General features: G+C 38.9%; 3 protein-coding genes across 3 annotated transcripts; all 3 read right to left on the bottom strand.

Moving 5' to 3' along the window:
• Positions 1-1,044: 1,044 nt before the first annotated feature.
• npy2r (neuropeptide Y receptor Y2) lies at positions 1,045-2,160 on the bottom strand. Its single transcript, XM_022738339.1, has one exon. The coding sequence runs from the start codon at positions 2,158-2,160 to the stop codon at positions 1,045-1,047; it is 1,116 nt and encodes a 371-aa protein (XP_022594060.1).
• Positions 2,161-10,707: 8,547 nt separating this feature from the next.
• On the bottom strand, positions 10,708-13,023 carry LOC111216699 (lecithin retinol acyltransferase-like). Its single transcript, XM_022738317.1, has 2 exons — positions 12,538-13,023; positions 10,708-11,529 (listed from the first exon to the last, which is right to left on the bottom strand). Exons 1-2 carry the CDS (start codon positions 13,021-13,023, stop codon positions 11,374-11,376), a joined length of 642 nt encoding a protein of 213 aa, XP_022594038.1. The 3' UTR covers positions 10,708-11,373.
• Positions 13,024-13,566: 543 nt separating this feature from the next.
• On the bottom strand, positions 13,567-15,867 carry LOC111216694 (lecithin retinol acyltransferase-like). Its single transcript, XM_022738312.1, has 2 exons — positions 15,291-15,867; positions 13,567-14,317 (listed from the first exon to the last, which is right to left on the bottom strand). The coding sequence occupies exons 1-2, from the start codon at positions 15,822-15,824 to the stop codon at positions 14,165-14,167; spliced, it is 687 nt and encodes a 228-aa protein (XP_022594033.1). The 5' UTR covers positions 15,825-15,867; the 3' UTR covers positions 13,567-14,164.
• Between the last annotated feature and the right edge of the window lie 6,383 nt (positions 15,868-22,250).

Genomic DNA, 22,250 nt, shown 5'->3' with positions numbered 1-22,250 from the left:
GCGTATGCATGTGTTTTGATGCTGGAGCAGAGTTGTTAGCCATGGTAGTATATTACCTCCATTCTGGTTTAAAACACAGGTACAGGTTATGTTTTTGTTATTTACTGATTTTATGTTATTTGCAGTTACGTGTATAAGCCCAGTACAGTGCTGACTTTGACAGGAGTTTTGAGAGGAGAAGCAAAGTAATGCAAACATCTCATAGAAAAGGACTTTAATCCTTAAGTAAGACAATGAATTTACAAATACTGCGACAAAGGTGGATCATATTATAGTGAACGTAAGTTAGTAACATTTGTCAGCAATAAAAAAGAACTCAGTTTGGTTTGGATATGAACATTTTTCCTTTTTTATTTTTATAAATTTTTACTAAGGTGCAGCCTGAACTTGTTTTGGTGTTCCAGCTTTTTCTCATCCCAGAATTATATATTATACGAGACTCTATCTGGGCCTTGTTCTCTCATTCTGTGGTTGTCATGGCCTAAATGTTCAGAAGTACTTTATTCAGAATTAGAGTGGCTGTATTTTCACAATCTTGTGGTCTGCCATAGATTTTATATTCTGAATTATTGGGAGTATTATGAGAGTGTAACAGTCAGCCCACTTGCCCACCCCAATAATTTTCATATAGTCTCTAAAAAGGATCCTTATCATCGCAATTGACCGAGCGCCAAAGTCTTAGTCATCTGTTTAAATTTCAGATTCAAATCATTAAATGTCAAGAGCAGTCTTCTCAAAAATCCATGCCAATGTCAAACACAGACAATCTACACCAACAAAGAGGAATGTCTATCATCGTTTGACTCTCAAACACTTCGAGTTGACAAGCGCTATTGTTTGGAATTAGAGCTTGTATGACTCAGCTTTATGTAGTGAAGGTAATTCATTTGTTTTTAAATTGAAGCCCCTTTTTTTATGTTAAATTTCTCCAACCCATAAATGTTTTTCATCTTCCCTCATTGTAAGAAAAGAAATGCCCCCACAAAACCAAATACAGACTTCACATGTCCACAGGTGATTATCAATGAATTTCCTTTGTGCACCTTACACCTTTGTTGATTTGCAGTCTGTGCAGACCTTCCCTTCTTCACTTTTTAGTGTGTCTCTGCCTTTGGAGCATCTTGACCTCAAACTGAACGGCCTATTACACTTACACACAGACAAGAAGGCCGACCTGTAGTTGTTGTTCATCCACCCGTACAGGATGGGATTGACAAACGTCGAGCACATTGCCACAATGTGGAACACAGTGAAAAGCAGCTTGAAGTCCTTCATATAAAGCACGGTGCTGTCGATGTCAACAGCCAACTGGAACGCATGGAAAGGCAGCCAGCTGACAGCAAAGACCACCACCATGGTCAGCAGCATCTTAGTGGTCTTCTTCCTGCGCTGATGGCGGTCATTTCGACCTCCGTGAGTCATGTGATTCTTCAGTTTATTCCAGATGCGGATGTAAGCAACAGAGTTAATAGCCAGGGGTAAGCCATATTGAACCAGAAGCATCGATATACTGTAGATGCTTCCGTTCATGCTGCTTCCCGGCCACTTCTCTGTACACACCTGAATAGATTCATCCGGCGAAAGATCAAATGTCCCGTACTCCCTGAAGATGGCGAGCGGGCTGGCCAACAGGGCGCTGACGGCCCACGTGATGACAATGACCACAGCGCACATGTCTTTGGACATCTTGGTCTCTGTGTGGTAGATGATGCTCCTGTGGCGGTCCAGGGCGATGATGTTCAAGGTGATGGTGGACACGTGCACGGCCATGCCTTGAGCGCAGGGCAGCATGAAGCACAGCACCTGACCAAACTTCCACTCACCATAGAGAGTGTAGATGAGGGTGAAAGGCAAACACAGCGTGTTCACCAGCAAGTCTGCCACAGCTAAGTTCACAATAAAGAAGTTGGTCACAGTCCGTAGATTTTTAAACTTGAAGACGACGTATATCACCAAGGAGTTTCCAATGACTCCGAACAATATGATTGTGCTGTAAGCAAGGATGAGAATCACTTGAACTCCAACCAGCTTTGTGCTGTCGTCCAGCTTTAAAAAGTTCTCATCACTTATTGTGCCTGTAGTCGAGCAGCAGTTGGAAGATTTAACAACAAGTTGTGACTCTTCCGCTTGAGTCATGTTGAGTTGATCTGCTGTATCCATGGCTAACAGTCCCCATAAGTCGGTCTGTGAAAAGATGTACTTCAGTTTGAGCAATGGACATACATGTTGTGACCCAGATAAAGTCAATTACTTAAATGTTTTCAGTATTTCTCCAAAACAATTGGCTGGCATCTAAAAATATATAACGATGTCTGTTTTCCTTTGGAGCAAATTCAAATAATGAAAATGTATTGTGCCTTTAAGCAGCAATGACGGTCTGTAAGTATTATTTTCAATCTATGTAAATTTTAAGGCATTTTAAAAGCAATTATTTCAATTATGATGACACTTATGCAAACTAAATATCTAACTTGCATTACAGAGAAAGTTGAGCTATGATTTATGGTGTGCATGGTAAAACTCCGTGTACAAGCCATGTGAGATGAGATGGTTACATTGAAAATATTTGAAGTGCTATTAGCATTTAAAGAGCCACCACCGTAAATCAGAGCAGACATCAGATCTTGAATATTGTACAGCACAATGAGCTGAACATCACAGAGACAGACTGCAGGTGACGCCTTCAGGAGACAGATAAAGAAGAAGCTACGGACACTGACAGCAGCTCTGATTTTGCTTTAATATGGGCACATGTTCTGATCCATAGCCATCTTAAAGTGAAGCTCAAGCAGCATCTCTCTAATACTAATACTATCTAATAGTGTCAGTAGCTTGATAAAGTGTCACCTGATGAATTCTGACAGTCTGCATGCTCTGTTTTTACAGCTCATAGGATAACTGCTGTGTTTGTAGATATTTACTTGTACAAGCAAAAGGCACAATACACAATCACTTTATGGTGGATTTCCATTTAATATCACATCCAAGGCATCAACCCCAGCTACATTCTCCATGAATGTTAAGTTGAGCTTATCTATCACGGGACAAACCTGAATCTGTGATTAGCAGGTTGTTCTTCATTCTTCATAAACTGCTGCACTTTGAAAATCTTTCATTTGTATGTCTGAGCTAATAGTCCACAGCAGGAGCTGCTGTATGGGACTGTCCCAGCTTTGTTATCTCTCTGCTACGACATGTGGCACTTCGCCGAAAAATGGCTTAAGAAGTTAAAATGCAGCTGTGACTGAGTCCTGCGGTGACTGGTGATAGTGATATAAAAAGAACATTAAGAAACGAGGCATGGGTCAGTCGCTATAATAGGCAACAGATCATTTTTCCATAATAGATAGCTGTCTGGATCAAAAGATCAAATGCAAGATCAACAAGCTTTTTGCTCAGATTAAGATCCACTCACCTAAATCTGCAGAGTGACGTTTTTAGATTCCTCAAATAGCTTCTGTCTCCAGCAAACTTTTGTTTCTTCTCCTCCCTGCGTTATCCAGACGAATAAAATAATAGAAAACCATCAAACGCCGACGGAACAAGTGAGCGCAAAAGCAAAGCGCGCAACGTTTGCCAGTGCGCACTGCAGCCGGTTTGGCACTGAGGGCGCATTACCTGCCCTGTGAGACGCTGAGAGACTGACATATGAGGCGGGTTGTGCAACAAGGAGGAAACGTATCCTTCCCTGACCAACATCCTGAAACAAAGAGATGTCTGCTGCATGTTTGCCTCCCAGTGGATCGTTTTTATGCACTTCATGCTGGGTGTTTAGGCGTCTGCTGGAATGGAAAATACCATGTACGTCTGTCTGTCAACAGACAGCAAAGCTAATGCTTTGTGAAGATGGAGCGTTTATGACCACCAGAAAGTGTGAGAATATCCAGCTTAGATGTCAAATTAAGAACCGTTTCAAGTACAAGCAGAGCATTAATACAGTTCATCTTAATCTACTTAAGTTGATCTGTTTTTCATCAGTGTCAGATCTGCTGTGGGTGTGCCTCTGCAGACCAGTGCTTCAGTAGGAGCACAAAGCTCATAGTTTGCATAAAAAATGTAAAACAAACTCCTCTGTGTGGCAACTAAATCATGATTTCTAGAGTTTGAATTTGAAGACATTGTCAATCAATAAATGTTCTTTGCAAGTTTAGTACATTTTAAGCAGTCAACAGTGGACAATCCCAGTAGACTGTAAGTGGATCTGGCTGCACTCACTGTGTATAAAAGTGCACAGATTTGGGGCATTTTGAGGCATGTTACAGACATGTTTTATTTTAATCAGCTATTTGAAGCACTGACATGATTTAGAAAGTGAAATTATTTTCACATAAATCTTTCAGTGAAAACAACAGCATGACTTTGCTTATTGATTTGCTTCAGAGCCCACAAAATATATCATCATTAGAGAACTCACTTTGTGCAGTAACGCTAACATTTCATATTATGGTCAATGAAGTGTAGTACAATGTAGCTGACCCATTTCAAATTGTTGAGCCTCTGGATGGTAATTGGGCTCATAATTTTATTACCACTGTTATAAACCAAGACACCATGTAGCCGTTAGAAATTGAGTTACTGTCAAGCAGCCTCCTTGGCAAAAGCCCACTTTGCCCAGAGTGCAACAACACAGATGGTGAAGTAATGAGAAAAACCAGGAAACACTGAATAGATGGGCATGTTTGAGGTTCCCCCATGGTTTTAGGAAATGGAGCAGTCAGTAAATGGTGACCTTGTTTTAATGTGAATGTCAGCACCAGAAAAGATTCCCCTGTTGTCATTTAAATAATATATATGGTGTGTTTAAGGTTTTAGCTCTGTAAGTACAAAAAAACGATTTTCAAAGTTTTACTTTTTTGTACTTTCGCTTCCATTCCAGGCAGTTCTTGATTTTCATTTATGCCCTTACTGCAATAAAGTAACTTTAAAGTAGACTTGCTGTTCACTGTGGATGGATTACCCAACTCAGGAAAGTATCAAGACTCTGCTCATGTATTTTCATACCATATAGAAAATAATTCAAACCAATGGAATGGTTTCAAAAAAAGTACATTTAAAATGTCTAAAGCACAGCAGCATGGCTTGTGAAATGGCTAGCTGTGAGGTAAAGTTTATGTGATTTGTAGTAAATAGGATAAAACACGCCAATCCACTGGTACCTTGGTGCTTGTCAGGTAGCATATAGTGGATTTATCAGAGCTTTTTGGTAAAAACAACTCACTGCTGCAACTAGAAATGAGGTTAATGAGAGCAGTGTCAAAACAGTAAAGCTGAAGAAAACCATAACAAAACAATGACCTGAAACTTTTGGCAAACTGTAGAGTCAGCTGATAAATCTCTGTGAGACAGTTGCCACGAACGTAACCTTTCACATCCGTATAGTCATTATAGTCATTTGTTCCATAATATCGATTAATTTTGTAAAAGGATTATAGCTACAAATCTAAATGCAGCAACTTTCAGCATGAGACATTAACATTTCTGCATTGTTAACAGTTCACCTCTGGCAAATGAAGTCCCTACAAGATTGCTTCAAGTGCTTAATGACATTTTCACCACATTAATAAAGTGGACAGTGTTACTATCTACCTGTATCCATGTCTTCTTCACATAATCTTTTGGTAGGCAGTGCAAAGGTAGAATGCAAATGACACTAAATGTATTTCCTTGTTTTTTTATGCTTTATTGATCCTATTTAGAGTCAAATTATATTGTCGCAATACACATCCTCTAAATTAGAACCATCCACTTCCTAAGTGACAATATGCACTGAGCCGGTAACTCAACACGGCAGCACAGAGAACTGACTGGTTGTTTATGTCCTCTATCTAAATAGAATCATGCTCCGGAGATATCTGAAGTGACTGAAGCATACCTAAATACCTGCAGGAGTTTTCATGGCAAACACGCTGTGTCTGAGGAGGACGGCGGCACATTTATCATTGTGAACAGCAGAGGCATTAAGATGCAAAGCTACATAGGGCTCCTATGTCAGGGATATTTAATCATAGCCTATTAAATAAGATTATTGACCATATGTCACCTGTTCTTTACAATGCTGCAAACTCCTGCCTAATGTCACAATTTAAACACCAGATGCCAGTCTGAAGGTGAACTGCTAAACAAGGTAAACTTCTCACTTCATTCACTGTTGTTATATGTTTTATCATGAGCTATCATTGGAGTTAAAATTGCAGTGAAAAAGAAGTATCCACACTATTCTTTTTCAAACCCTGTGCCCCAAAATGACATGATTACTTCCTACACATAAGTAATTTTACAGATATTTTTGCCCTTATTTTGACAGGGATAGTAGAGAGTAGATGGTGGACACCCCTTCTAAAGATCAATATGCAGAGTTGAAGGATGCTGAAAAGACTTAAAGTGGTCATAGTAGTTTGTTATCTTTTAATCAAGGCATCATTTAGAGCTTTTTCTTTAGATGCAATAAAAAAATTAAAGGTATTTTCTACATGGCTGAGCAGATTCCACTTAAAGGACAGCTCTTTGTGTGTGTTTGTCTCTACCTTTATCTTTGTCTCCACAGACAACAGGGACTAAACAGAATCTAAATGAGATGATCATGATCCATCTTCAGTCATTCCTGCAGCAAATTTGCAGTCAAATAACAATAATATGTTGCCCCTCCTTCTCACACGCACCAGGCTTCCAGTGTGTGTATATCATCAATTTAGACTTGTATTGCCACACTGCTCTTGCACAGCCAGGGCTGATAGTCTTTCTGTCTGCTGCCTGACTACTCCTCTACCTCACTATACATCATAATTACTACAGCTGCTGCTGTGCCATATCTACTCTTAGCATTTAATAAAGCATTGGAAAACAACAACTGCACTGTCTCTACTCTATATTTCTCAGTTAGGAATCAGCAAACCTTTCTCTTTAAAATTGCATTTATATAGGCTACAACTAAAATGCAAAAATAAATATGTTTTGTAGGAAACATAATTGTGACCAGATCAAAGTGCTTTTGTTGCCTAAACAACAAAATGTATTTGCTGTTGCAGTTTAGATGTATGGAAACGTAATTACTAAGAGACAGGTTTGAAATCAGACTACTTGTAAGAATAGGTGGTGTTTTGTTCTTTTTATCAACACAAAAAAGAGAAGAAGAGAACAATTTTCTATATTTGTCTTGTCTATAAGCAGTAATGATGAAATAGTTATCCATTTTCTGGAGCTGAACTCAACTCAATCTTTAAGGCATAGGTTTAGTTTCAAGGACTCCACAATGTTGCTAGCGGGATTGCCTTTCCTTTGATGGCATCATGTCTGATTATCATACAGTAATTTGAACATGTGCTATAATATAATGAAGCTCCTCAAACCTGAGGTGCACTACAGAGCATGAACTGGGGAATTGTAATGGAAATGTTTTGGGCATAAAGCTTATTTTGTGAGATGCAAAACCAATAACATTGTAAAGACCAAAACTAAGCAAAGTATTCCCACATAATCAGCATCTCATTCATTGTCAATAGTAGCTTCCAGTTTTAGCATATTTGGGCATCATTACAGGCTAATAGTTTGTTGTTTGTTAATTAAACTTCAGCCTAAAAACTGTGAAATTAGGTAAGGTTGCGAAGACAAGACAAAAACCGTTGGCAGTTTGTAATTAGATAGCCACCAAAATCTATAGTTACTTCTATGTCGCAAGACTGTTATGTTTTGGGGCCAACAACTTGCATCTTAAGTTTGTTAGCATTCAGTTGCAGAAAGATAAATAGAAGGATGCAAGTAAGTGAGTTTTATTTGCATATAGATTTTGGTGTCATCTGCATATGTGAGCACAAACTGAGGATTTGTCAAAACATGGAAAGGGAACACAAAATACTTACTAACCCTCACCCTAACCTACGCTGAATATTGTGGTAAAGCTGAACACTGGTTTTATCAGACAGAAAGGACTTAAATTCTTGATTGGTTGTTGCTTGATTGAGTTTACACAGTCCACAACTGACACAACTGCCCCTTGCATCATCAGCACTTTCACTGACAGCAGTTGGAATTTGCATCGTGTGATGCCTCTGGCCACAAAAGGATACAGCTACCCTTCCATGTAAAGGTAATGCATGTTGTAGAGATCAGTAAACCAACATTGAGAGTGCAGGCTACAGGGAGAGACAGAAAAAATAAAAAGATGCAACTAAATCATGTCCTGGCATGAGCAACTGAGATACTTGGCAATGCAAGGAGTAGCTTGTTTGTTGCCTCTGAGAGATTCCTCTCAGAATTCTGGAAAAGTTTGGACCTTAATTGTAATGTTTCAAATAGACCATTGCTAGACAGATAATCATTTAATTGAGTCACCACCGGTCTTTCAATGGTGTGGGAACCATTTCACAGTTGGAATGTTTGGACTCTAATGTCCCTCGAGGCTGTGGCTGGGGTGAAATACTGTTGAAAATAAGGAAATAGAGACTTACTGCTGTGCTCGAATAGCCAATACAAAGAAGAAAAAAGACAAGAAAAAAGAAAAGAAAAAATATAGCCTATATACATCTGCACTAAGAGAACAGTGATAGCCATTTCTCCCTGTAATGATTCTTATGAATGTTGGATATTGTTGGTATGTTTATGCTTAGAGCAAGTCCTTTATCCTACAGAGACAGGATGTTTGTTTGTGCTCCTATAGATTCATCCCATTCTCTTCTTCCTTGATTTTGGAAGCCCCCATGTGATCCATGTTTGACATATTTATTGGTAGCTAAATAAGGGAGACCTTTCACACCATATGGAAATATAGAAATGAAATCAGATTTCCCTCAGTGAGTCCCGCTGCACTCCGCTTAATAGAACTTGTGCCCATTACATCAGCCTCTGTTAAATCAATACATACGTTTCTCTGCAGGACAAAGTGCTTAGTGTAATGGCAAGGCAATTATCCTTAATTGACACCAGTCTTTACCTGTATCACTCAGGTTCAAAGCAGAGATACGTTTTTACAGTTTGACCTTTTTGACTTTTTACATCTTGCCATCCCGGACATCCAGCAGGTATATGAGAGTTTGATGGAAAATATCTCTAACATCATCCATCGGGGTGAGGAGTATCTGATAGTACAATATCATTTTATGTGTAAAGCACAATGTTCATACATGACCTTGGAAATAGTAAAAGACAAAATAATCTTAACTCAAGGTCTATTTACTTAGTTGTTATGGATGTGGCTCAGTTACTGTAATTATGGAAAATTGATGACGTGATAACTCCTGTACCTCCTGTCTCTGGCATCAGATGTGAACAGCTGCCTTGATGTTTCTCTGGCCATCCACTGACTCCAGCTCGATGATTCTGAGTCCAGGTTTGGTTTTGCATTCACATCATGTCATGATAGTTCTAACAGGAAAATAGTTTTGTATTTTTTCAAATGGTATCTTTATCTGGTACGTTCTATGGTATCTTATTATTTGCACAACATTGTATCAATTCTGCGTAGCAACAAATGAAATGCGAAAGGTTTGGCTGATTATTTTACTCCATTACAAGGTTTTAGATTTGTTGTGCTTTGTTTTCGACATCGTCACTGAAATCAAGAGGTAGAAAAAGATAGTATGTGCAATTTACATCTGGCAGCCCTGTGCTCAGCCTTAGCCTGTGCTAATAGAACCAGGATTACAGTATGTCACCTTTATGTCCTAATATTACAGTATCTAATGTATACAGAGTTCATCAAACAAAGATTTTTAGCTCCAAATTTTTTTGGCACCATGTCCTGGAACTGATAAATGGAAAGTAGGTAGAATCCACTTCAGAGACAAGTACAGGATTTCATGTCGACAGTCTGTAACATTTTGCACACTTTTTTGCTCTGTTGCCCGTTAATAATCTCCTGCAAATTCCTCCTTCCCTGTCCACTAGTTGTACCCAGATTTCCACATCAACTGACTTCCACATCCATCCACCCACCCACCCACCTGATCCCCATTCTCTCATCAGCTCCTCAGCACATATACCTGGACTCAAGCTGTAGCAAGCTAGTCCTGTAGTTTTCTTGGTCCTGCCTGTTCAGTTATGACCCCGTTCCTTTCTGTTTTTGGACTTTTCGCTTGCCTGCTTTCCCCCTTTGCACTTGGTTGACAACAAGGATCCTCTGACTTTTTCAAATACTTAAAAGATTATTTAGAAAACCCAGATGTTTTACATCAGTTTGAAGTCCATTTCATTCCTTTTATGGAGTTACATAATCTTAATAGCTTTGTGGGCACAGATAGATACACCACCATCAAACTATAATAAAGATTTATTGATTTACCACTCAGACCCTCAGATTCTTGAAATTATGAATCAGTGAAATTCAGAGTTGCTTTAAATAATACTTCTCTATCACCGTTAAGTGTCTCCCGTATTCAATCAGTCTGTTTGGGTGATTGTTTTGTTTGCTTCCTATGAATTCTCAGGGGAAATGCTAAAAAAAGGTTTATGAACGTTGCCCAGTGCATAATGCTATTCTTGTTGTAGTTACAATGACAGACAGTTGACCACATTCTCTGCAGTATTGAGCAAAACATTTCACTCAAATTGAAATATTTTGCGGCTATTTTTTTCCCAAGCCTGTAGTCAATGGTACGTTCCCATGGACCTTTAATGTATCTTAAATAAATGTTTTTCCATTGGGTGATATCGAGTCACAGAACGTAAAAAGAGAGGATGTGAAAAAAGGGAAAGAAACAAAACCGGAAGCAGGTAGAAATACATGTTTAATGGACTGACAACAACATATATAACAATTGCCAATATGATCCATCAAAGAAATATTACATAAGAAGCTTATTGCACTTTGTCCAAGCCAACGTTTAAGCTACAGCATGATGTGAGTGTAGTATCACACTGATGACTTTTTAAATGATCCTAAGGTATATACAAGTTGTGACATTCCTATAAGCTTTAGGCTACATACAGTATACATATATCATCACTATAGGCTAATATATATCATAGGTAAAGTCTTCGTCGAGCTTTATCTCAACCCTCAGGAGTTTGCCACTGTGCTGAGTCAGAGGTCATTTATAAACCATGAGCTGCTGCTGTTGAATGAGATTGATGTTGAATATCAGAGTCTGGTGAACATTAATGATGAATAACAGACAAAATTAGACATCTAACAGAAAAAAAGGGGTTTTATAACAGCATCAAGAAGAAAATCCCATCAAGGCACAGAAAGATAAAACATCTTTAAATAAAAATAAAAAAAATCAACAACAGGTCAAACTAAATGTGTGTAACTCATGCACTTATGACATTTCATCACTGTGAACACATTTGTTTCCCAGTACCTTTAGTCACCCAGCTAATACACAGGGCGTAATTTCACTGTCCACCAGTTTGTTACTTGAGTCTTTACTCATGAGGCCTTTAGGCTGCCATCCAGATGGTGAATGAGATGAGCAGTGTTGGTAAAACCATCAGCGGCGTCACGCAGCCCAGATACAGCATGGTTCCTACACCGCATAGCGCAGTCAGATAGGCAGTCAACCTGCTGCAGACGATCTTCCTAACCGTTGTGCAGAACTGGAGGAAAGGGTGTGAGAATTAGAATTAGATTGAGGGCAAAGCCGATGATAAATTAGTAGAGCAGTGACGGTCTATTGTCACAGGAAGTCTCCATTAACTCCAGGATGATAGTAAATTGGACGTAAAGCAACACTAGATGGAGCTGCTTGCCTCATGAATAAGTGACGTTAATGTTCACTGCAGTGGACGGAAGCAAGAAGCAAGCAGCCCTCTGCAGTCAAAACATCCTTGTATGACCACATACGAAACAATGAAAGAAGAAGTCCGAATTTTTTCAGTCACACACCTTCATAAGTACATTTGGATTAACATTGCTTTACACTGAGTGTGACTACGCAAATTGTCCAATAATCTGTTTATCACTAAACCCCTTGGATATAAAGGGCTTTTCAAATGCCACACGTGCAATAACCTGTGTCTTTGCATGTGACCTTAGCAATGCAATATTCTCCAGGAGTTGAAGATTAGAATCAAAGAATTAAGGATTACCGTGTTAATCATTGCTTAGTAATAACCATTGAAAGTAAAGCTGATAAACCATGACATAAAAAATATGTTTTTACACAGAATATTTCAAAATAATCCCTGATGTTTTTTACCAGAGAGCAATTTGTAAACCCCACAGCACACCACACTTTCAAATCTGTCTTAAATCAACACTCACATGTTTTTACGGACATTAAGGTAGTTATTGGTCACTGTAATTATTCCTCCTGTCTACACTGGCTGTGAAGATGTCAGTGGAGTAGAACTAAATCTATGCATGCATGCAAAACTGTATTTCAAAGTTCAGGTGAAGTTAATATGAGGGTAGAACGGTCTAACTTGGTCAGATAAAATAGATATCTGCCAAAGTTACTCACTTTGTAGTACAGTATTCCTTCCCTCTTTGTGTTACTGTCCTTCCATCACTCAGCAAGTCAAGTATTGCTTTAAGACAGACCGACATAAAAAATGTAAAACTAACATTTAATATCTCTACTAACTGGAACCCAGAGACTCTACCTGGTATGTCTGGTAGCTGATAGCCATGCCATATCTGCAGTACATAACGTAGTGTTCACAGTTGTACCACAGTAAACTGTAGGTGACGGAGCCCAGGAGTTTCTCAGCCCTTCGAGCCACCTCATCCCCATCCAACGCAGGCTGGCTGCACACTTTGTCCATGTGGTTGATCAGAATCTCTGAGCCATAAGCGAAATCCGCCACAGAGTCCACTCTGACGCTGGCAACCTTCGAGATAACCCCAAGCAGCAACCGGTTATTTGTTACCATCTTGGCAATTGCAGATTTATTCTTGGAGATCGCAGGCAGGATGTCCGGAATGAGATGGGCCACACGGTTGTCGCCAAGGTAGATACCAAAATGGGTGAACAGTGTCCTGGGGACTTCTAATAGATCACCGCGCTTATAAAGGGAAAGGTCATATTTCGAGTCCTCCTCCTTTTTGGAAGCTGCGAAGAAGAAGTTGATCAGTTGGTAGAGAAACATGATGGCAGTGTGCAGCAAAGTGTCCAACACCTGAGCATTTCATTTATGTTGGAATTGGGAGGGCGGGGCCATTGCAGTTAGTAGGATTAGGTATTGGTCAACGTTTGCTTGATTTTGACAGAAACAAAGCAGCTTTCTCTAATCACTTTGTTGTGCAGTTCAGACTTTGAAACTCGGGCCTTATTGTGGTGAATTAAGGTCAAGGGTCCTCATTAAGAAGGCTTAATTGGCAACAAGTTAAATCCTCATTTAAAGGTCACAGAAATTGAGTGATCGTACACAAACAGCCTTTGTTATTTATAGACTAGATTAAATGTGTCTCATCCTTATTCAGCACTTTCTTGAACATTAAGAAAAAATCTCAAACAGTTTTAGAAACATATGTGAAATTTAATGTCGAATTATCTGAATTCAACCTAACACATAGTCACAGCTATAGATTTATATCCAGCATGAAAAGATTCAGGTAGTTTGATGACGCTGCTTCAATGTGATTGGTTGAAATTTTTATTCCTAAGCATTCTTTGCAGTGCATCTATACTGCACATTTACACACATGCTGTATTTTCTGTTTTACCAGTTTCACAACACAGTTTCACCCATAACCACCATACAGCATGGCATAGAGTATCTGCCGTTATTAAGGCTAATTTAAGGCTCTGCTTCCACTGGCATGTTGGGAGAGTCACACTCACACACAAGGCACACAAATAAAAATACATTTTTTTATTAAACATTTTTTCCTATTTACATCACTATATTAAGTACATTATTATAAAATCTCCTCTATGTACATTATGATGCTCAAGATATTGTTACAGTTCATGTACTCTGTGTATTCACTGTTGTGGTGACTCAAATGTTAGCAAGATGAATCACTAACTGTAGTCTTGTATCAGAGATTTAATGTACCTCACCACACTTGGTGAGAGGACAAGCATAAGCTGTGCAGGAAACTATTAACGCACAAAACATTCAGCATTGCCTACACAATAAAATGAAAGTATATTGTTGTAGAGCAGATTTATAAGGCATCACATAAGAAGAGTCCAGTGATTGGAAGAGGTTCCCAGTCAGTCTTCTTTGCCAAGTAAAAAGTTCAGTTCAGTTCATTTGCACATTCTTTGCGCTGAGCCCCTTTTTAACCAGCCATCCACAGAGTGAAGGGGATAAGAATTGTGGGTAATGTAGTTGAAGCTGCCATACCAAAACAGACCATGGAGATAATTCCAAGCAGTCCTGTAACAATGACGCTGCGCTGGTCTCTGATGATTGATTTCAGACACTCACAGAACTACAAAGGAAAGAAACAAAGTTAGTTACTGCACATCTTTCCTGGCTGCTGCACAAAGTTTCGGCTTTGCCATCACCTGGAAAGTGTTTGTAAAACTCATCAACCATGGCTCCAGCAGTTAAACTGCTGTTGTAAATCAGTGTGCAAGGTTAAACCCAGTTCACTGACTGTTGGGCAGTTTTTTTTATATCAGATTTGCAGTTTTGTTTTGGAATGTGCACCACATAAGTACAATATGAACTCTGGGTAGTCCCTGTATTTACAAGCCTTCTTGCAGCGCTTTATTGCAGAGGTGCTTTGCTAACATCAGAAAATACATTAAGCTTATGGAAAAACAAGCTGTTGCATCATTTCACACAGCAGATGTAATACATTTAATGATGCTGGTGTTTTGTTTATACTCTCATCTACTGAGTAAACTGATGACAGGACAGGATGCCTCAGGATATGGGTGGGTCTAATTGAAACCCTCACTTAAACTTGTGGACCTGTCTTGTAGAGAGGTCCTGTGTCAGACTCTAGTTTGAAGACCTTATTTTTCTTTATACCATGTTCCCACTGTGCATATTCCTAAATATTATAATGAATGTAATTCAAACTGCACGAGTCGTATTTGAGTTTTTGTTTGCTTTGTTTAGTTTAGTTTTGTTGTTTGGGTCTTTGTGTGCCCTGTATTTAATGGGAAGTTGGATTTGTCAGGATCCTTGAGCAAAGCACTGAGGTTGGGAGGGGGGCCCAACAACAAATTTTGGCCCACCTGCCTTCAAAATTGTTAATCCAGCCATGTTTGAACTAACTACAAAGAGACAGTGATGATGCACTCCAACATATGAAATAAACCTTGTGTAATGTTTACCTTTATGATGCACTAAGATAAACCTGTATACAGCCTAAGGGATATTATGCCATGATCAATAACCTGAGCAACATTTAATTCTGTGCTTATTCAAATAGAGAGTGTTGGGCTTAATACCTTCTCTGTTTGGCGGCTTGCTGCATGTCCATATCTGCAGTATGTCACAAAGTGTTCACAGTTATTCCACAGCAGACTGTATGGGATCCCTCCGATCTGTTTTTCGGCTCTCTGGGCGACATCTTCATTGGGAAACGCTTGTGCCTTCATCATCTTATCCATGCGGTTAACCAGGATGTTGGAGCCATAAGCAAAATCCTCCAGCGTGTCCACGCGCACCGTGGCGCACTTGTAGAGGCAGCCGAGGATGAGTCTCTTGTTCGTTATGACAGAGCTGATGAGCTTCTTGTCGTTTGTAAGAACAGGGAGGATGTCAGGGATCAGGTGAGCTACTTTATTGTCACCTAGGTAAATACCGAAGTGGGTGAAAATGGTTCTTGGGACCTCAAGCAGGTCTCCTCTGCGGGGGGGCGGTGGCGGTCCGCGCTGAGCGGGGGGCTCCTGGTCCTCACCGTCCAACCAGCTGGGCTCAAAAAGTTTCAGGCTGGAGAGGAGGGAGAGCTTCTCCACCAGGAATGTCAGCAGCTGCAGCATCGTGACGGTTGTCGAGGGGAATGTCTGTAAGTGCTTGAGTGAAATGAGCTTTTTATCCTTAGTGGCACGAGGAAGAGGGAGAGCCCCGAGCACACGATTGACCTTCTGCACGTGTGCATTCTCCTTCCATCGCCTCTACAGCTTGTTGCACCCCCCCCCCCCTGCATTTGTTTTTTGTCCACACCATGTGCAAAATGCTCTCCACTAATCTTCAGTGATTTTGCTCTAATGCAGTGCGGAGAGGAAGAGAATTAGCTCAGATGTCTAAAGACTTAAGACAAGGAAACATTTATTTTTCATAGTGAAACTCAGAGTGCTTAACACAAACAAATGAAGTAGGGTCTTTAAAAGTAGATAGGCTACATGATAAGTATGATTTTAAAACTTATAAACTTTTATAAAGTTTTTATACATTGTTTACTAATGCTCTAAAGTTCTGTTTTAAGTTACTCATAGTTTCCCAAGGGTAAAAAAAAATCCCCACAGCTGGTGTTTATCCACCTTCACAATCCTCGGCAACCCAAAAGTGGTTCTGATTAATGAACTCATCTGTAAAGTCCTAGTGAAATATTGGGCAGCATTATATAAAACCATTCATTACACACTATAACCCATTAATAAAAGTTAGGCTACCTCATTAGAAAGTGGTAGTAAGATTAAGGAAAATAAAACTGACTTGGGGGAAATTACGACACACATGTAAAAGTAAGAGCTGCACTGTTCATTTGGAAGTTGTTTTTCCAGCTGTCTGCAGTAGCTGCTAAATGCTGTTTCAGTGTGTGCAGTTCTATCACCATTAGCTGTTTCCTCTAAATGATTTGTACATTCAAGTCATGTTGTGGTAGACTTTACATTATAGCAACAGCTCTTTAAAATCTATTGAACAATTAAGATGGAGAAATAGAGATTTAACAATAGAGGCCATGAGCTCAAGTGTTCACTCCTCCTCTCATTTAAAACGGAGNTTTCAGTGTGTGCAGTTCTATCACCATTAGCTGTTTCCTCTAAATGATTTGTACATTCAAGTCATGTTGTGGTAGAATTTACATTATAGCACCAGCTCTTTAAAATCTATTATATGAACAATTAAGATGGAGAAATAGAGATTTAACAATAGAGGCCATGAGCTCAAGTGTTTACTATTCCTCTCATTTAAAACGGAAAACAAAATCACATTGTTAATAACATGCATCGCCAACATCTGCAGACTCAAAAAAGGCATTTCAGGAGACAAGTGTGTAATGATAACATGAAGTCACTAAACTTGTATTAGCTTCAAGGAAACACATTTTTCATTTGTGTGTTTGTCATGATTTCATAGCAGATTGAGTTCTGGAGATTTTTGTTTGATCTTCAACAGTGGTGGAAGAAGTATTCAGATCATTAACCCTGTGAAGCCTGACACATGAAATAATAGTCAAAAAATTCTATTTTTTTTTTAAAATTGAAGTCTTCATTGGACCTTTTGACAAAATCAAAAAAAGAAATGTTACGAAATCATTTGCATATATGATATTTTGTTTTGTATCATATTTGATTCATCAGGAATTAATGGTAATTTATTGACCACAACAATGTTTATTTTAGAAACAAAATCAAATATTGCTCATTGCATTTGGAACATTTCAATTGTTCTGGTTCTGTTTTTTTCAAAGAGAAACCCTTTACAACCTTTTTATTTTGCCTTGAGGTAGGAGCAAAGAACAGCAAAAGAAAAAATTACATTTTCAACATTTGTGGTACGCTTAATGTGAAAAATGCTACAGTATTCTGCAGCAAGCCATAAAGCTGTTCATGTAAACTTATCCTGTAAACTTACTGTAGGAACTATGCATTCAAAGAAACATTATACCCCATTTAAATTGCTCCAGAAGCTATGCATACTTTCGTTAATGTTGAGAAGAAAACATTACTGAACAGAATAGTACATGCCATAACAAGCCTAAAATTACTCGTATCAAGTTATTCATTTTGAGATATTTCAAACAGAAGAGCAATGCACATGACCACTGTAGAAGTACTTCCTGCATACAGTATATAAGTCCTTTTACCTTTTATTTTGCCCTGTGGTAGGCAAAAAAACAGTTTCTGTCTTTGTTCAGGCAAAGATGGGCTTTACATTTCCAGCTGTAGACATGTGAGAAGTGATTGTCTGTGCAGTGCTTGCATCTTTGTCAGGTTTCCCATGTTGGGAAATGATCAATACCATCCTTTCTCACATCAGGAGGCACTCTACAGTTTGGTCTTTCACAGGGAGGTGTTGCATCTGGCTCTGGAGAGGATAGTGGTCTGCCTAGAAGTATTCAGATCATTAAAGGAGCTATTTTTGCTTACTATAATAACATTCATGGCTTGGTTAGGTTTAGGAAAAGATAAGTACTTCCTCAACATGAGACGATCTTTGTTGTCATGGTTACAATAATAACACCATGGTTAACTTTATCCACATGGGACTCAAACACCACAGTCCTGTATCATAGTCCTGTGTTTTGTTGACCCATCCCTCCATCCCAACCTCCTCCAAATGCAGACTTTGTTGCTCTTTATACCACGTCGCCGCACTTTTCCCTTTGCTGTTGTCATAATTACTACAGCCGCTAGATGTCCCCTAACAATAACACGTAACTAGGGGTTGTAATAAGCTGCTGCACAAATGGCCTATGGGCTCGTTTTTTTACAGGACAGTCTCACTACAATATACTCTATTACAATACAGTGCGTTGTTTCTCTCATAAATGTACCTGAGTAGAAGCAGTAGCATACAAATACCTCAAGATTGTGCTTAAGTTCAGTACTTGAGTAGATGTACTTTGTTGCTATCCAACACGGATCTTTATGAGCTCAAAGCATGGCCTCAAAACTTGGGTTCAGGTTGCTCAGTATAAGTGACAGATTGCTCTCTCATAGATATTTATAACAAACTGAAATGTTGTTGGATGCTGCAAGAAGAAAAACAAAATGACATAAAGATAAAAGTTAAAAAAAAAAAGAATAATGATTGTCATTGTTTTGTGGTGATCTTTTTTTCAACTTCCAATTAGACTATTAAGCTGATTAACCTCCAAACAATGACTTTCTGCGCCGCTGGTAGGTGGTAGACGTTGCAAACTCACAGAGACCCGTCTGTTCTGTCCCGTCATCAATCCAGGATCAGCCCTGTGAAAACAGCAGGCTGTGCTGGATGGCCTGCACTTCCTCTGAGGAACCGTATGAGATTCCTTTGACCAGATTACTTTAATCCTCTAGGCTTCGATTACACGCTCATCTTTTAACCCAGAAAATACCTTGAGAAAACACCTCAGCCTTTTTTGATCCTGTGTCTTTTGAATCATTTGTTGCAGTTCATTTGCTGACCTAGATACTGTAAATTCCTCACAAAAGGGATAAATGATTGCCGGTATTTAATTTAGGCCAGCTGCTTTTTCAGACTGTGGGAACGCCAGTTTAACCCACAAAGTGTGTATAACCTACTTTTGAGGACGTATGTGTGAATAATGATTTTGCAGCACTATACCACTCAAATTTTTCTATCCTGGAAAATTTTAAATGGTAAACTTACAAATATAAATTATTAGCAAGGAACAAACTGTTAATGAAGTGGGTGTGTCAACAATGTCCATTCAAATCTTCAGTAAATTAATTAAGTCAGTATTAAATGAATTCTAACATCCATTGACTTTAAACACTGAAAACATCTAATGCTGTTACATTTTTTGGACCAGTCAACATAATGATAATAATAATCAACTGTCAGAGTTTAACTTAAATAGTTTTATATTTGAAGCGCAACCTTTTAGTCACGATGAGAGCCTGTTTCATTCCTAAGCATTTATAGACACACTGAATTTATATTGCAATCATCTGTGTAACAATCAATGGCGGAATAAATATTCAGATGCTTGTCAAAGTACAATTAGCAATACTGCAATGTAAAAATAATCCAGTACAAATAAATGTCCTGCATTTATAATGTTAAAAAGTAAGTACAAGTACATATGTCCAAAGTGTCAAAATTACAAGTACAGAATAGCAGAATAGCAGAATAGCTCCTTTTTGTGTTTTACATTGTCTCACTTATCATATGAAATTATTATTACTGATGCTTTAATGTGTAAGCAGCATGCTGTAGTTAGTTGATGTGGAGCTAACATTTACTTCATATACTGTTTGGTAATTTGCTCTATAACAGTGCATCATAATTTATGAGATGCTTTACAGATGAAACTGTAAAAGTAACCTTAGTAACAACAGCCGTTAGTGAGTAGAATTTGCAATATTTCCTTCTGAGGTGTAGTTGAGTTGAAGGAAATACTGACATAAACAGAAATATTTAAGTAACCTAAAACTGTATTTGAGGACAGTACTTATTAAATGTACTCATTTGTTTTCCACCAGAATCCAAAGTGAGTATTCATACAGTGGAAGACCTGAAGTTAGAAAACCCTTAAAAGTAATAAAACTGATGAAAACTCCTAACACTTATCAATATGTTGTCAGCAGCAGTCAAACATGAGTAACGATGACATTAGCCATGAACATTAAATGTGCACTTTTACCTGCTTATATATTTTTCTATTTTATCACACTTCAAGTTGACAGGTTGATTTGAAACAACTTGTAATTTCTCAGAGAGAAAACAAAACAAGTACGTACTATATAAATCAGCGTAATGAATGGCACAACGAGCAATGAGCCAAGAGACGCGTGAAAGAAGCAATGTAAGACAAATATTAATATAGTAGTGTAAATAACATGGAAGATGTGTACCACATCTTTTATTATAGAACAGCTGCAGGACCAAAGGAACCCGCATCAAACTAGCTGTAGACAAATTAAACATGGAAGCAATAAATCAGTACAGCAGAGCATCAGAAGATGATGTATTATTACACCAAAGTCATCCATGTTGTGTGGACAACAAAGTGTCAGCCTGGTTGCTTGTTCTACCTCAGATCACACCATGTTCAGCTGAGTCGACTTACCGTCTGTGACCGCAGGTTGAACCCTGAGGTGGCATTGCAACAAACCTTTGCCCTCTGTCCTGGGGAGATTTACGCCAAATGGCTCCAGACTTATAGTTGTGGCTGATGGGGAACCCTAGCAAGGCTCCTTAAATTTAATTCCTGCACCGACGACCTGTGAACTATGCTGACTTTGTTTCTCAGTCTTGAAACTTAAGTTGATTACTGACGGAAAGACGTGAATGTTTTCAGGAAAAACAATGATTCAGCACCATATTCCTATGGCTGGATTTACAGGTTGAATAGTGGGGAGCTGCAGCTGCCACCGTTTTATAAAGAAAACGAATAACTTTGTTCTGCTTGTATGTTGTTTTGCATTCTGCATCAGTGTCTGAATACATCAACTAGAACAACAACCCAAAGCACATCTTAACATCCTGGACACAGTGTTCAAAAACAGCGTCCGTGTCTTTCATGGCACTTAAAGGAAAAGAGAGAGACACTTTCCATCTGGTGTTTCTACACAAAGAGGCCAGTTCAGCAAAAGTTCAGCACTGTTTAGGTTCATGTCCCTGGCAGTTCATTCTCAGGTCAGCGTGGCTTTATATCCATCCTGGGCCCTGGTTTTTCCCACATTATAAAACCAGGCCACGCAGAGGTAGTTAAGGTAAGATTTACCATCTAATGTCAACATGGGGCGGACAGATGAAGCATTATTAAGCTTCATGTTGTCACATGTCTTCACTGTTTGTTTTGATGTAATAAAAAAGAGGTGTGTTTGCCATGTGCAACCTGAAAAATACCCACTGGATAATCAGCAGCTACATCCATGCTAAATTATACATCCAGCAAATTCACAACTGCAAAAAAAAAAAATCCTGAGTCCAACTGAAAAACATTGCACTTCACTTCAAAATCCACAGCAGGCGAACATTCCTGTTTTGAGAAAAGGCTTCAAACTCATCTGTTACAAGAGAGGAGGTGTATTTCCATTAACTGTGACTCAAAATAAGCCCAGAAGCATGAAACCAGAGCCACGTGGAGACGCTAAACATGACTGAGACGGTGAGGTGATATGGCATTTTTACTGTCCAGGAGGTGTGAAATGAGATATGTAAATGAAATGGCATTTAGATACGTACATTTTGATGTCTTTGAACACACCGTGAGATCGATCAGTTTACATATTGGCAGACTGTCCTTCCAAGAAGAGTGATAGTTGTTTCAGAAAGTGCCCTCCAGCGGCTGTAGAAATTATGACAGGAGCAAAGGAGGAAGTCAGGTGACAGAATTACAGAGCCACTAAGTCAATGTTCAGTGGAGGGTCTGGTCACCGAAACATGGGATTTTAGTTCTGGAGATCTCAGTTTATTTCCTACTGACAGTAAGCATTGTTTTTTTAAATCACGGCCACCATCATTCCCTTTCCTTAGGCATGTGTTTATTATTGCAATCATGAAGATGA

This window comes from Seriola dumerili, unplaced genomic scaffold (genome assembly GCF_002260705.1).
Source record: "Seriola dumerili isolate Sdu_G_001 unplaced genomic scaffold, Sdu_1.0 BDQW01000035.1, whole genome shotgun sequence".
Lineage (NCBI taxonomy): Eukaryota > Metazoa > Chordata > Actinopteri > Carangiformes > Carangidae > Seriola > Seriola dumerili.
The sequence above is the reverse complement of the archived record's forward strand: the minus strand, read 5'-3'. Positions and strand labels throughout refer to the sequence as shown.

Coding starts and splice junctions, on each gene's coding strand:
- npy2r (XM_022738339.1), bottom strand. CDS start 2,160: ATGGATACAGCAGATCAACTCAACATGACTCAAGCGGAAGAGTCACAA.
- LOC111216699 (XM_022738317.1), bottom strand. CDS start 13,023: ATGTTTCTCTACCAACTGATCAACTTCTTCTTCGCAGCTTCCAAAAAG. Junction 11,530..12,537: donor TCAGCTACCAGACATACCAG/GTAGAGTCTCTG, acceptor CCTTTCCTCCAG/TTCTGCACAACGGTTAGGAA.
- LOC111216694 (XM_022738312.1), bottom strand. CDS start 15,824: ATGCTGCAGCTGCTGACATTCCTGGTGGAGAAGCTCTCCCTCCTCTCC. Junction 14,318..15,290: donor CAAGCCGCCAAACAGAGAAG/GTATTAAGCCCA, acceptor TTTCCTTTGTAG/TTCTGTGAGTGTCTGAAATC.